The following is a 17,150-nucleotide window of genomic DNA, read 5'->3' as shown; positions in this document are numbered from 1 at the left end:
AAAAGAATCAAGCTAGTGCACTGTTAGATAGAACTTTTGGAAAAGTTGAACGCTCCAACCACCGTTAAAACTGCAAGAAGTTTTCGGTAGTACCTAACGAACCGTATCGCCAAACTGAACTTCTTTTTAATACCTCGCCATTCTTAGCTATTTTGGATGCGAATTCAACAAGAACTTTCTGATGCGGAATTACTGCATTTCTTTCCTAAGTTCTTGTGATTTTTTTTGCAAACAGAAATAATGAATGCCAACAAAATTGAATAAAATAAAAGATTTTACCTGAGCAGTATTTAGTAATACGATGTTTTTCTAAAACTAAAGACTATAAACAGAATAAAAAAAATATTTATTTGAAATAAGTTAGTTTATTGGTAATTTCAAATTCAAATTTGTGTGATTGGTATGAAGTTTGAAAAGGATTAATTACTTTATTTCAAGATAGATTATCAGTATCTTCAAAATTTATTAAACTGACTAAACTTAGTTCGGAAAAAAATAATTGCATGAAAAACTTCTCATGATAGGAAATATTATGAAGCGACATTATGTAAATTAATATTATTTGTATATTAATAAGCAATTATTATTTTTCTCTCAAATGTAATATTTATATTCAAATAAGAATTCAAAAGATGTATTCTGAGATGTTTGTGCATTTGTTGTTTGAACAGTTTGTAGTCTGAAAGTTGAAATGAAACCAAGAAATTGCAATTTTATAAAAAATTCATAAATATCTTAAATTGATTTACCTTGTGGAACCTGCTTTCTGTATACTTTTTCATTTATAAAACTGACAGAAAAATCTTACTTTCATAATTTTAATATTTCATAATTCTTATTTTTATAAGTAATATGCTAATTAAAAATATTTTTCATAATTAAAATTCATTTATAAAGAGCATTATTTCATTATGTACAAGGTTTCTACAGTAAAAGACTCATGTCTTTAAATCCATTGACATTTTATCATTTCAGTTATAAAATGTAGCTTCTATTTATTAAATCTGGGATGAATCCACGAGCTCCATTCAAAAGATTCACACACTTATTATTATTAAGAATAGTCTGCGCCCCCTTGCTTGCAAAATATGAGCAATCAGTTAGAGCTGAGATATAGTCTAATGAGCAGGAGTTAAAACCCTCGAAATTTGAAACTTTGTAATTGATTACATAGCAGTTAAAATGTTTTTCTCTTTAAATATGCTGTTTGTGTAATAAAAGTATTTAACGTTAAGGAAATATATTAAATTATTTTAATTCGCAAACCTGAATTGCGAAGCGATACTGCTCAGGTGAAAATAAAAACCGTCTTATAGCGGCGAAAAAAACTTAATTTTATTTATGATATTGAAATTAAATTGTATAGTTTCTCTCGATAAATCACCTTCTTTGGATAAAATAATACAAAATCCGTGGCTTCCGATGCGGTAGCAGAACTTATGTATTAGATTGTAAATGTCAATATTCGTTCTCAAATTATTACGATTTGAAATTAATCGTTTGCTTAATAAATCTTTAATAAATAGAGAAATATGTGCATTTAATTTAATTTTATTTTTTCTTCTTAATTGTTTAATCTATGACATATCTTTTTTTTTAGTATCATCTAATTAACTTCTAGATACAAAATTTCTAGTACCGAGGAATCTATAAAAAAAAATGAATTTTGAAATATGAAATTTTAATCATGAGCTGGATTTACAAGCTAAGATAATTTGAGCATCAAATGATTTCTTTAATTTACTAAAGCCATTGGCAATATATTTCTAAAAGAATTTTTTTTTCGTCTAATGCTTTTGCTTAGCTAAATTTTCTATTTGGGAATTAAAAATCCCTGTTTTAAAGTGAAATAAGATTGTCATTGATGAGATGATGATTTGATTGTTTGCATGTAATAATTCTATCTAATTTAGGCTTAGCTCGATTTTTTTCTGTACTTTGCACGGATTTACGTATAAACCTCTACAATCCTACCGAAAGCTCTAGATTTCGTTTAAACTTCAGAAAATCTATGTCTGGATTTGAATACGAAATCAATGTAAAAAAAAACTGTCTGCAAAATATAAATTTCTAGTTTCTTTAAAAATTTCTTTCTTTTTTTTTCTCCAGCATAGTACGAAATCTAGCTCAGAAAAAATAAATGTATCATATAATAGAGCCTTCTACAAATGCATTCAAGTTCTGTGACAAGATCTTCCAATCGATAGATCATAAATGAAGTGTTCCATGAATGTCGTTTATATCGCATCAATATTTTACGATGATGAAAAAATTTCAAATGGCGACTTATAAATGGTAAAATTATCCATCATTCCACAGTATTTTTTAATCAAGATTTACCTTTAATATTAATATTTAAATGTTTCATCACAATATATCTTTTAATTTACAAATAAAATAAAACTGAATGTAAAACTCAAATAAAAATGATTTCAATTACAATCTCAAAGACTATTGTACTTTGGTACTATCTTAGAGCTCCGTGTACAGGGTAATTCAAAATGAATATAGCGATTACAAACGGCTATAACTATTTAATGAAAAGAGAATTTATTGATAAGATTAACACACAATGTAGACAGAACTTCAAAATTTTGTATACATACGTCATTGATGTTCTATGTGACCTCCCTTGATCACATAGAACATCTATGACGTATGCATACTAAATTTTGAAGTTCTGTCTACATTATGTATTAATCTTAATAAATTCTTTTTTTTCATTAAATAGTTATAGCCATTTGTAATCGCTATATTCATTTTGAATTATCCTGTATTTTAACATGAACATCAAATTATGACATGGTCTAACAATGTATAACAACATAACTAATTCTTCTCCATTTAAGCCATAGTAAAAACTGCTTAAGTCTGAAAAAGTGTTCTAATTTCGACTTGGAAGACCTTTATCTCCGAACAGTAATGAAAAGAGCTGAAATTCAAAATTTTGCTCACAGAATACTTTAAATATTTATCCTATGTTAGGTTAAAAAATTTCCTTTTTTTTTCCTAGCCGAAAAACAATATATGACTTTATCAAAATTACAATGTCCAGTCAAAAACGAATAAGAAATATAAGAACTATATATGCGAATGTATAAAACTGGAATTGTCGTTGAATACTTTGCAATGACTAAGGCTATTGACACATCACAATACAACATCAATCCAGGCAACACAATATGTCCATTAAATGAGGGCATCAACGAGTATTACTTTTTTGCACATTCCTTGTAAAATGAAGCCTGTATGTTCTACATCATTATCATTATTAACTTCTTAGTAAAGATCAATAATTTTAGAATATCTTTAAACACACAACAGTTGTGCAAGATTAAGATTTGGCCTCAGTAATTAACTTTTAAATTTTAAATGTATTATTTTACCAAATGCAATATTAAAACATATAAATCCTTCTGCAAATCAAATCAACTTTTACTCTGCAATTTTCTACCAAAATATTTTGATTTCTAAAATGATGAATAGATGAAAATGTTACAAAGTTAATGCAATCCAAAGTAAAATGTTAGTTTTCAGGCAAAATTATATTTGATACCTCAAAATATCTAATGGAATAGTACATCCAATGCTTTCTTTATATTATTCTTTGTTTGCATACTCTTTTAATGTCCCACACTTGGGCAAATTAATCATAGAATGGCAATGAAAAGTCATGGTCACTCCAACTCCTGAATGAAGAAAAACTTCATCCTCCTGATTTTTCTATCTATGGACCATAACTCGAAGATGATTAAACACTGCACGTGTGCGATCTAGTGTCTATGATACGATCAATGTGAATATCGTTTATTATTAATACCGGTCATTATTAATATTAACCGGTTTGGTTATTATTAATGACCGATGAGTATTAAAAATAACCGCTTATCCACATTGACCATAACATCTACAATTCAACAGGTAGCTTTCTGTATCCTAGGAAGCATTATATTGAACTACGGAAAAAAATATTTAATTCTTTGTGAATAATCAGTAGAATATTTTGTTTATAATAAAGAAATCAAATATAAAAACTCACTGTGGAAAATAGTTTATGGAGAATTTATTTTAATTCAGAAGAAATTATGTAAAAAAAAATTATAGAGCTCTCATCCATAATTTCTCCACATGGAATTATACCAAACATGAAATAATTAAACTGACATTTTAATGAAGGAAATTTGATCTCTTTTTGTGCTTATAAAAATTCTCTAACACTTTCAAAAAGGAGTAATGTTGAGGAAATTATTATTAACTTACTCAAGTTTTCATTAAAGTATTGATGCATGTATTCGTATTGCAACTGTTTAACGACATATTTTTTTAACGAATAAAATCTTTTTTCTAAACAGTTTATTTGCAGAAGGATGAATACGATTGATTTCATTTTTATGGCATAAATTATCCAAAATTAGATATTGAGATTATTTCCTCCTTTGCTGATGTTTATGATTAGAAGAAAACTTTTTCAAAAACTGAAATTTCCATTTTTCAAGAACGCAAAAAGTAATACTCGGTATATTTTTATGAATATTTTGGGTCGGAATAGCTTTGCGTATTAATCTAATCTAACACCTTCCAACTTTGACACAACCTAACAAACATAGAAACTACTAACCGGGGGAAAAAGCACCACTTCTGTCAGGTCTAAAAACCTCATGTACTCCGAGATGTCTCTCGGGACAACGTGCTTCAGCAGCTTGGCCGACCCAATATTCAATACAGGTTGCATGCCACAGGGAACAACAACAATAAAATGTATTAAACGATAAGGGGCTGCCTGGTAGGAGCACGACAACACATGGAAAAACACAGTCTCTTCAGACTGAGTCGGAATTTAGGACTCATGGTAAGATAAACGAAAAATTTCCATATGCAGTCCGTTATACCCAGCCACAGAAGCCAGAAGTGCAAGGCGTGGTATTCCTCCGTGGTCTGTGAAACTTGTTCATAGATTCGAAAGCAGAACCACGGCATCCACGTAATCCAGAAAAGTAAGATCAGGACGAAGGACATCAAGTGATCAGGGTTGGACAGGTTCTCGCTGACGGCTGTCGCATATTCGCGTTCCTCCTTCGTCAGGCATTTCCTCAGCTTGTACATGGTGCTTAGAATATAAAAGTAGGTGTAACCGATAGTCAGTATACTTGGCGCAAGCACGAGTACAGCTAAGGTGATACTGTAAGGTATCATGTTTCCGAGATCCAGCATGCAGATGTAGCCATCGCCGTAGAAGCGCCCCTTGGAGAACCCTAGTAAGGGTGGGCTGCAGAGGAACAGGGAGGTTAGCCAAGTAAATACCATCCAACACTGGCATCTGGTGCGTGTCTGTATGACATCATAGCGTAGTGGCTTTCGTATTGCCAGGTATCTATCAACGGATATCCACATGAAAGTGTACAGGCAGACCGACCATAGGGTCAGACCCAAGAACCCTGTTAACCGGCATGCCAAGTCTCCGTAAACCTGCAGAAAGAAAAACATATAAATTATGCTTCTGTTGAAAGAAAGTGATATTCAAACCAATAATAATGTACATTATTAAACAAAAATGCAGTCTGATTTATTGGTCTTTTCAATTCTGAGAGTAAATAATTTTTAGGGATCTATTTAATTCAATCTTTATAAAACAAAAAGTTATGTATTATCTTGATTTTTGTACTTATTATTTTATATCGATCCTTAAATGTTTTCTAATGAAAGGTTAAGCTCCAAATTTTAAAATTATTTCTCAAATGAAAATGTAAGATACTTGTAAGTAGAAATCTATTGATTATATATGAGTTACAGAATTTCTTTTTAAAATATCGGTGGGCATATTTTATACAAAGATAACAGACTGATTGTATAGTTGGAATTAGCTTTGTAGCGTCTTAATAACTGATCGAAGACAATATTTTCTGTCATTGTTTGATATTACTCAAAATAATTTACGGAAAAATTTGAAAATATTTTTACCATTAGAGAAAATAATTATGCTGTAATTAATGGGAATATGTATTCTTTTCATACAAGTTCGTTCCATTTTTATCTGTAATTTTCTTCTTTTTATTCATTAACACGCACATTACATCATCAATTTAACCTTTTCATTGCGGTATTTTATTATCTTCGGCCCATCTCGTTACAAGATTAATTACCACCATGTTCGAATTTTTGTCAATTGTTTCAGAAAGTTCGAACATTGTTAAGGGATTATAAACTATGCATTACTTATCATTCATAAATTATTGCTTGCTTTCATATCGGGAATTTCTAATTTTAAATAAATATTTTACAAAATTATATGAAAGTAAATGTGAATAAATAAGAATTTTGAATGTATTGTTATGGTGCTGGTTTCAAAATGGTAACAGCAAATATATCTGGTTTTTATAGTGGGCATTATTTCATGGTTAATAGAATTTTGTAATTGATTGACTGGAGGCTGTTGAATAATAAATCCCATGATATAAAATAGGAAATTTGATAACCAATATTCTATCTTGATTATGCTTAAAAGCGACATTGTTTTTTCAGTCAGATGAATGAAAACAACATATTGTAAGTAATATCTTCTTCATTAAAAGATGCTTCTTTATGTTTAAAATATGTTATATTTAGTGAGAATTCCAGAAATGTTGAGCAGTGGTGAAAACATTGAGTTAATTATTTCTAAATATATAAGATATTAAATGCAAAATTTAAAATGCCCTATAGTATAAAAGGAGATAAAGAGCTCTATTCTTTTGAAAGATTAATTGAAAAGGGAAATTATATAGAACAAATTAAATCTTCGTATGAAAATTAAAGCAACGAGGATTATAATAAATCTGTCTTTAATCCATTTTCTGGTTGTGCTTTAAAATTTGTTTTAATAATTCATAAATGTAGCGAAATGCTTGCTTAGTATTTTTTGAATTATGCAGTAAACAATATGTTCTTTTTAAAAAATTGTTAAATAGTTATAATGTTTCATAATGAACAATTTATAATTTCCTGTTATTTGTAAATTGAACTCCAGTATTCAAAGAATGGATAAAAACCGATTTTATTTCTTTGTTGAGGAATTAGGTAATATATTTCTTAAATTATGAATTTCTTTGACCAAATCATTTGTTAAATTTTAAACTAGAAAGTTTTTGCTGTATATTTCTTTTTAGCTAAACTGCTATATTTCTTCCAATTTTCAAAACGTTTTTTTGGCTTCAATTGATATGTATTTGTTTCATAAGAGTTTCATTGGAAATATATTATGCAAAAATGTAGACATTATGTAATATTTTTCAAAAGATTCGCGAAAAACGTAGTCATATCAAAAGAAATCACGTCTTCTTTGACTCTTAGATAAAGGAGAACTTCAAATAAGTAAGAACGTTTTACTGAACGCTAAGAGCACCATCCCAACAATGTATTGAATTTAATTCCTTTTATTGTCACGCAGAATGGTAAATTACATAAATGATGATAATTAAATTTAACAAAATGCAATTAATTTAAATAATATTTTAAGAATTCTCATGATACAAATCGGACATAAAAATAAATTTACCTGTATTTTTACAATATCTACAGTATTTTAATAGGTTACCATAAAAAGATCCAGAAATGTTTCAAGAAATTTAAAAAATGCTCCGATACAAAATTAAGAATAGCATCTAAATAGAAACTGATAAGATTAAATTTTCTCTACAACGATATTTATGCGATAAATTTCATACAAAATAATTTATGTGCAATTATCAAATAAGTCAAATCTCCTACCAATCAGTTTACTGCACTAGGTCATTAACCTGCAATTTTAAGATAGCTTTAACTGAACCCACACCCGCATTTAGAAAACTCAGTAGATAATAAGGCTTTCTCATTCACAACAAAGAATGCCCCTTAATGGAAGGCAGATACTGACCCATTCTTGCACGAAAGCGGGGTAGATAGAGAGCGGGACAATGAGTACTCCGCACATCAGGTCCGCCACGGCCACCGAGAGCACGTACAGGTCGATGGCCTCCTTCGGGTTGGGCGAGGTGGACACTGCCCAGATGATGAGCACGTTGGTGATCACGATGGAGACGCAGATGACAAGAATGACCACCGCCTCGACCATTTGCTCGAGACTTGCCTCCGCCTCGAGATCGTAGGCGTTGGTTTCAGACAGAAACAAGTCGGAGGAGCGGCCCAACATTATGAGGCACTCACCTGGAAGGAACCGGAAGGAAATGATTAGTACTTAAAATTGCTACTAAAGGCAATGTAGAAAGAATGAAAAAGAAATTAGATGATGCAAAATTGTTGTCAATATGGTACTTTAAATTAAAGAGGGAGAAAAAGCAAGTATACTTTAACAAAGAAAGAGAGTGAATATAAAAAGCGATGTATTTTATAAAATAACATATTGGAATAGTGACTGGCAAATGTTTCATTGGTTCACCAGCATTCAGGAGGGCAATTGCCAGTCAAGGAACTAAATTTTTGTAATATTAAACACCATCGGTTATTCCCTGATGAATGATGATATAAAGTGATGTCTTTTATAAAGTAATGCACTAGTTGGAATAGTGACTTACAAAGATACACTGGTTCACCTGCATTCAGGAGTACGTTTAATTGCTTTATAAGATGCAAGAAATAGTAATGTTGTTTAATATTTTGAAAAAAAAGTGTGGTTCTTTGTCTGTCAATCAATGCTGTGAATCTTCTTACTACGCAATTAGAATTTTTCTGGTGTAGAGTTGATCATTGAGACCATATGATGATGGAAATTTGCCTCGCTTTTTGTAATAGTCGATACAATGTCTTACGCAGAATAATTAATTGATAAGAATATTAACTTACAAACATTCAATGGTTCGACTGAATTCAGAAACACAGTTATCAGGCAAGGATTTAAACTTCTGTATTCAGAAACTAACACCGTCCCGGCCAAAACCCATGCGGAAATACTATAACGTTAAACATCATAATTCCAGAATACGTTAAAAAATACAAGCAAAGGAAATGTTGTTTAGTATATTGAAAAAGTGTGGTTCTTTGCCCGACAATAAATGTTATGAATCTTCTTACCACATAATTAGAAATGGTCTGGAGCAGAATTGATTATTTAAATCGTATGATGATGAAATCTTTCATCACTTTTGATAATTTTCGGAGCAATACCTTACGCAGAATAATACATTGGTAAGAATATTAGCTTATGAACATTCATTGGTTCGACAGCGTTCAGAAACACAGTTGTCATTCAAGGATTTAACACCGTTCCAGCCAAAGGCCACACGGCTCCAAACTTCTATATATCAAACGCCAGATTACATTCAAGAATACAAACAAAAGTAATGTTGTTGAATATTTTGAAGAAAGTGTGCTTCTTTGCCTGTCTAGTGTGAATCTTCTTACTTCACGACTGCATTCAGACTGCATATTAGACGAGTTTTTAAATTTCTGTAATCAGAAATTAATATCGTCCCAACCAAAGGACATACAGAAACAAGCTTCTCTAATGTCAAACGCCATTCTGGAATACATTAAAGAATACAATCAGCAGTAATATTGTTTAATATTTTGAAAAAAGTGTGAATCTTAAATTGAAAATTAATATTGTGAATCTTCTTACCACGTTATAATTTGTCTGGAGGTGAGCTGATCGTTGAAACCATATGATGAATCTTTCATCGCCTTCTGAAATTGTCGGAGCAATGTCTTATGCAGAATAATATATTGGTAAGAATATTGGCTTGCAATCTTTAATTAGTTCGACTGCATTTAGTAACAGAATTTTCAGACAAGTATTTAAAGTTCTATTATCAGAAATTATCACTGTCCTAGCCAAAAATCACATGGAATTGATCCTCTGTGATGTTAAACACCATTTCCGATTACACTAAAGAATACAAGGAAAAGTAATGTTGTTTGATATATAGAAGAAATGCGATTTCCTGCTTGACAAAGAAAAGATTTTACATATTATTTGTGCAGTTCACATCAGGAATCAGAAAGTGATATTGCAATGCCGCAAAAGACAATGTCTAGTTTGAAACATATTATTTAGTGAAATATTTAATGGCACTGTAGTGTCTTTAGCTCGACTGTATTAGGGAGATTCATAAACACAATAAACACAGATGAAAGGCTATTTAAAGAATACAATTTTAATGTCTCTCACAAATTGATACTTAAAGAAGTTTCTTGAAGAAATAGCGGGAATCAATTGAAATTAAACACAATAAATATTATTACTGAACAAAATGGTCACTGAAGATGGTTAGTAAAAAAATAAAAAGTAATCCAATAAACCTCTTAAGTAAATTTATGTAAATATATAATAAACTGAAAAAAAAAACATAAATGCAATTTAGACTAGATCACTATTAAAAATAACGAACGCAAATGATTATAAGGCAAATTAATTAAATTATGATTATAGATTTAAATAATAATTATTGAACATAATAAATAAATTCAATTATTAAACAAGAAAGTAATTAGAATAAAATAATAAATGAATAAATTAGTAAATAATAAAGTAATAGATTCAAATTTATTAATTAATAAAATAATAAATTAAATTAAGTTAATTAATAAATTATTAAATGATTATAAAATAAATTAGTTATAAGTTAAACAAAGAAACACTGAAGAATCATGAATAAATTAGTTAAGCTCTAATGAAAGAATTCTGTTCATAATTCAAAAGGAAATATGAATAAAAAATTATTATTTCCTTTATTAACACAGAAAATTATTTATTTGCAAAATAATAATAATAATAATAATAATAATGCTGAAACAGCAAATGAAGAAAGAATAATATATAATTAGTTAAAGCTCTAATGAAAAAATTTTGTTCATAATCCAAAAGAAAATATGAAAAAAAAAATAATTATTGCATATATTAACACAAAAAATTATTATTTATTTGCGAAAAAAAAAGTTTTTTATTTATTTTTTAATTTTTTATTTAACTCTTGAAATTAACAAATGGAGTATTGATTGTTAAGGGTGATTTTTAGGGCATCACGTGTACATGAACAGGTTCTTTACCTGTTCAATTTTTGACCATGAATTAAGTTTCTTTTATCATATCACCAAAGATGAAAATTCTTAAAAACATTTTCGCCATGTACGCTTCATATGCCCTTAAGCGTATAAATAACGAAATAACTATCATTCAGTGTCATTCGCCCAAAAATGGAAAAAGGAAACAATCGTCAGGCGAGAAAGAATTGTAAGAAATAACGCGACATTGATGAATGGCGGGGGACAGAGAATTGAAGATCGAAACACGCCTCCTTGAGTCCACGATGGTTACTTGGTAGAACAGATTTCTTGTCAAGGGATTCTCCTTTTTCCTCCTCAACATTCGAAAGATGTCCGTGCATGGGCCTATTCAAGGATGAGGATGATGGATGTTGTGGAGGTTTTCAGCAATATCAAGGGCGAATATTTTTTGCTTGTTTTGTCATTTCTAGTTGGGAATTTGAATTACCAAACACAAAAAAAAAGCTTTCAGTGTCACGGTAAAGTCCATTCTTTTCCATTTTGATATAATGTATTACACAGTTTTTTTTCTTTTCTTTTTTCTTTTTTAGTATTTCAAGCTTAGGATGAATTATAAGATGAGAAACAATAATGGATCGAAAAGTATTAGAATTTTCCAAGTATGTTAAGAATGTACTTATTAGGAATTTTGTCTTTCTACTTGAAAAAAAAAAATGTGATATATTGAGGCTAATATTAGCATGAAAAATTTGCATTACTTAGAAATTTTTAAAAACATGACTAGGGATTTCAAGGATAATTTTCTTTGGTATTTAAATTTGAGATGTATTATCGGATGAGAAGCAACGATTAATCGAAAACTATTTAGTATTTTAACTGTGCTAAAAATGTTCTTGTAAGGGATTTTGTTCTTCAACATGCAGAAAAATCTGATATAATGAGGCTTGTCAAAAAATGAAAAATTTACTCTATTAAAAATTTTTTCAGAGATACCATTTTATAGACGTCATGGAAAGAAAAAGATAGATCCAAGTACATTTCCTAAGATTCTACGTAATGATTTAAAATTCTAAAATCACATTCCATTTCAGACCTGTACTAGAGTTTTTTTAATGACAGAATTTGTAATTTTGAACAGTCTTCAGAAGAAGAGGACGAAATCAGTATTTTCTGACATCGAATCTGTCAAATTTCCATACCACAACAGTGGTGTTATTTTATCTCCTCTTTCTAGAAAGCTCCAACTTTCTTTCCCCTGATAAAAAATATTGATAACAATAGTCCCCTTTATAATTTTTTTTTTATTTCAGAAATAGTTTATTATTTTGCCTGTTTGTATTATTTTGTATGCCTGTTTCGATTTGCTGGGAATATTATTTAGTTCTATTTCTTTATTGCTGTTTTGACATGGTTTTGTTTTATATCACATTTAAATAAAGCGAATGATCTTTAGTTGCCAATTCATCAGTAGAAAATATTTTCTGAATTTAATTTCACCGAAATTTCTTATACATAATCTGATGCTGATGATACTCACAAAAAAGTAATCTTAAATCTGTTTTATTGTATGCATGAACTTTCTTAATGGAATCAAGTCTCTCATAACAGTGCTGTTAACAATGTAAATGTTCGAATTCTTCATCTTCAAATTGCGAGTTGTTTCTCGCAGTGCTAGAACTTCATTTCTGTATTCTGGAAATACATACCATATAATATACAGAATCTTACTTCCATAGCTTTCAAAGTGGAAAAAATCACACTGGTAAATATTAGATGAATTCAGATCTATATTTATCACAAAATTTGACCTCAGTCATTCGAAAGGGAGATAGATGCCCAAGATGCACACTCGTTTTTCTTTCATATCTTTCTAAACTTAAAACGCTCCATATGATATAAATATACATCAACGGCGAGAGGAGAATAGTTTTATTGACTTCTAGATGAAATTAACCTTAAAGATTAGATGCTAAAGATGTGACCAGTTTAAAAGGGAAAGAGCACAGCTATTTGACTACAAGGCATATGGTATTTGCATATATTTTTCCTTTACTGAATTTTGTTGGCAATAAGTTGTCAACAAAATACAAAAAAGTTCGCAAACTTGGTGATTGGCGAAGGTCAATTCAACATTGACAATCTTGGCGTAAGTTGAAATTCGCCAAGTAAGCTAGGAAATGCAGCTATCTTGGTGAAGTATAATGGAATTTAACATAAACTGAAAATTACCACATTTGGAGTTTTTAGAGTAACCTAAAAATCGGGAAATATACTTCAGGGCCGTAAAAATAAATATTACTATATTATTATATTACTTCCATGGAACTAATTTCTTTTATTAGAGGGAAATTTAGATACATAAAATATCTATACATTCAAAATAATTGGTGAATCCAAAAGGTAAACCTCTCCCACAGTCCTAAACGTTAATCTGACTTCATTATTTTTTTATTTTATATAAAAATTTATGAACTCTAGATATATGCCCTTCCGGCCTATTGTCGATCTTTTCGAAAAATATCTTAAAAACATTCCATAAGGAAAAACATGACATTCCCTAACATATTCTTCTAAGGAAGGGAAAACATATTCTTCTGCCTCAACTACTGCACCTATTTCGCCAATTCTTACCTCATCTGAAAGGTCATGACGTCTATAAACATCATCAATGATCACGTACATCTCTGTCCTCCACTTTTGAGAATACACAAAATAAAACCTTGGCACATCATTTTCAACTTCAATAGTTGGATCAACTTTTCCAATTGAATTCAGCAAATAATTCCGATAATTTGCATACTCAACAACCGTTTAAATTAAGTATAATTAAGTACTCTAAGCTAAGTATATTTTTAAATTGTACTTTAATTTGCTGTGATAAGATGAACTCTATTAATGTTGATCTAAATTCATATTATTAATATGGAGTTCAAAATAATTGATTGCCGGAAAGGGCTAATAGGTATTGAAAATAAAGTCATGCTCAATCTGAATAGTCACAAGTGATGAAGTGCTTTTTTCGTCAGAAAATTTAAAAAAATCATTTGTAAAGTTTAATGAATTAAGTAACTTTCCAACTGAAAAAAATGGCTGGCTTAATTCACACAATTACAAATCGTTCCATACTTTTCTCAGTTTAATTCACAAAAGAAACTTTTTAAACTCTCTTCAAACAACGATCTCAATTTATTTCTTTGTCACATCCTGACATTTCACAGAACCGAAGATAGGGGGGGGGGGAGAAGAAGTCGTTCTTCCTCTCTTTTTAATTATGAAAAGTAGTAGAGTTAGATGCATGGTCCACGACGCCGTAAGCTATGAAAAGTTATGTCTGGAACATTTTCCATTTCACGCTAGAGAAATTCGAATAAGTTAAAGGAACAGGGAATTTGATTCCTTGGAAGTTGCGGTCACCGTTATAGCATCCACATTTCACGTTAGCGCTCGGAAGAGTTGCATGGTTAGTGAACTAACTACTTGTGACGTATATCGTTTTCGAGTTTAAGAATGTAAAATTACGTAATAGTTAAAAATCGATTATATTAAAGTTTTGTTATTTTTTTTCTCTTTTTAAATAAAGAAGTTAAGTTTTTTTTAACTTGATAATATTTAAAGATTGACAAATTATCTGTAAATTGCTTCATATGACATGCATAATACGAAACAAGCCTGATCATGGCCTTAGAGCTACCAAATTTAGCACGTAGTTGCTTCTAGGGTAGTTGATGATTGCAAAGAAATATATTTTAAAATTTTAAATTAAATTTTCTAAAATGAATTATTCAAAATTTTAGTATTTTTCCTCAGTAATTTCGGAGAATATTATTATGTGAAAATTATTCTTACATTTTTTTAAAAATACGAATTTTAATTCCATGTACTTCTTCTCTATTTTTATTAATTTTTTAAAAATATTTCGAAAAATATTTAACAACAGAACTGAAAGATTTTTAAGTATCGGGTTTATACTTAAGCTCATTGCTACAATTTTAAACACTGTTTCTTTTCCATTACGTATCTTTTTGTCACATAATTAAGAGCAAATTTTAGAAACACAGATGTTCGAAATAAGCCCAGAATATAATATGCTGCTATTGTCGAATTAGGGGCCCGAATATTTTTCAGTTTTCTAAAAATTACTTATATATCATTATTAATTTATTTAAACTTCTTTGTTTTATGTTTTTATACTGTTTAGATTTTTTTTAAAAAAATCTTGTTGTAATTATTTTATTCAACAGAAAAATTACTTCTTAAAATGTATGTTAAATCATTCAAGATTTCATTTATCAGTATAATAGAATATGAAGTATTACAAATGAATAAATCTGCTAAGAATAAGACAAGAGTTTAAATTTGTTAATGATGAAAATAATATTGCTAACATTCATGCTTTAATGTTCCTAAAATTAATGTTGCTAATTAAAAGTAGTTATTCTTTTCTAAGATGATAAACTCATCGATATGCCATTCGTAGATTACTAGTTGAAACTTAGTCAATGCATATACTGCCTTTTTCTGTTTCTTTACCAGCTTCATTATTGGAAGTGAGAATTAATTTCTAGAATTAAAGTTATTTTATGCAAATGTATTTTAATTGCATTACTAAAAATTTTTTTAAATTCTTATATACTTTTATTTAAATCAACTTTCCTATTTATTAAAAAGAATTCTGTAATCAAATTTTCACTAATTTCTCGATGTATTATGATATTCTGTATATTTTCCAATGAAAATATTTTTAATACTTTTAATTATTTTAAATAATTAATCGTTTAATTTTAATCCAATTTTGATTTTATATGGGTGTCATTATCTGAAACTGAACTTGATAAGAATTTTCTACAAGATTCCATAATAATTATAATAGTGAATCACTAAATATATTAAAGATTAAAAAAATTATAAAATAATAAAAAATTATATTTAAAAATTTTGTATTAAAAATATGAGTTAATTTAAATTAAAAAAATCCAGTCAAGATATAAATATTAAAAAGTTAAATATATTAAAAATGCGATTAAAATTCGCAGTACCCTATTTAAAATATTTATATGAGTCTCCTTTTTATCACTAGATTAAAAACATAGTTTTTTAGTTTTTGTCTACTATTTTATTTGTGCTAAAATTATAAATTTATTTAAATAAAAAACCGGGACAAGATATAAATATTAAAAATTTAAATATAATATGAAAACGATATAAATTTCCAATACGCTACTTAAAATATTTATGTAAGTCTCCCTTTAACTACTAGATTTTTTTATTCAAAATATTTCTTTAATTTCAGCATACTAATAAAAGTTTACCCAAAACTGAAAACTATAAAAAATAATTATGATTATTTATTGGAAAAAATAATAAAATGTGAAGAAATTACCATATGCGGTTTTTGTGAAAATCAAGAATTTCCACAAGAAATATTTCACAAAATTTAGAAGAAAATATTATATATATATTCAGGCGGCATATAATTCAGGAAATATTTCACAAAATCTCGATAGCTGCGTGCAAAAAAATTCATAGGGCTATCAAAATTCATCAGTGGTTGCGGACAAGATTCATCATATCTTTGCACGGGCGGCATCCAAATATAAATCTAGTTGATTGCCCATAGGAAACATTCTATAAGAGGCGAATCGTTAATTTCTTCAATGTTGCAAGAAAAATGAGCGTTAAGACAAAGCCAGAGACATCCTTATGAAGAGACATCTTCCATAAGAATTAGATAACTATATGTGGAACATAATCTATCTATCGAATGCATATGAATGGCTATGAATATGATTTATAGTATCTGGACTATCGCATGCATGTGACCTATGTTACCAAGAAAAGCTATATAAAGTAACTATTACGTACCTATACAGAAGTCTTAACTCAAGCTTTCAAATCCAATGAAGTAATGAACAGGTGAATAATTTATTAGCAATTTATTAAAGAACATTAGCCTTCGTTGAGAAATCGATATCCTTTGTTTATTGGCTAAATAAATTTACGAATGGGAATTTGCCATTATGCGATCAGGACCATGTATGTCCCGATAATCACCTATTTATTTTCTACATTCAGATAAATGTATTATTTAAAAAAAATCATCAACGCTTATATTACTTTGAAATAACATTTGGTCACTCGACAGTTAAGTAGTAACAAAGAACACAATTATTTTCTAC

The 17,150-nt window shown here is 29.0% G+C and overlaps 1 protein-coding gene across 1 annotated transcript in view; it reads right to left on the bottom strand.

The window, feature by feature from the left end:
• Positions 1–2,754: 2,754 nt before the first annotated feature.
• LOC129963668 (G-protein coupled receptor 52-like) overlaps positions 2,755–17,150 on the bottom strand; it is a 67,348-nt gene continuing 52,952 nt past the window's right edge. The window contains exons 2-3 of the mRNA XM_056078165.1: positions 7,889–8,178; positions 2,755–5,466 (exon numbers count right to left, since the gene is read on the bottom strand). Coding sequence (XP_055934140.1) covers positions 4,762–5,466; positions 7,889–8,164 — 981 coding nt within the window. The 5' untranslated portion in view covers positions 8,165–8,178 and the 3' untranslated portion in view covers positions 2,755–4,761. The remainder of the gene's footprint in view (positions 5,467–7,888; positions 8,179–17,150) is intronic.

Source organism: Argiope bruennichi, chromosome 3 (genome assembly GCF_947563725.1).
Source record: "Argiope bruennichi chromosome 3, qqArgBrue1.1, whole genome shotgun sequence".
NCBI classification, from domain to species: Eukaryota; Metazoa; Arthropoda; class Arachnida; order Araneae; family Araneidae; genus Argiope; species Argiope bruennichi.
The sequence above is the reverse complement of the archived record's forward strand: the minus strand, read 5'-3'. Positions and strand labels throughout refer to the sequence as shown.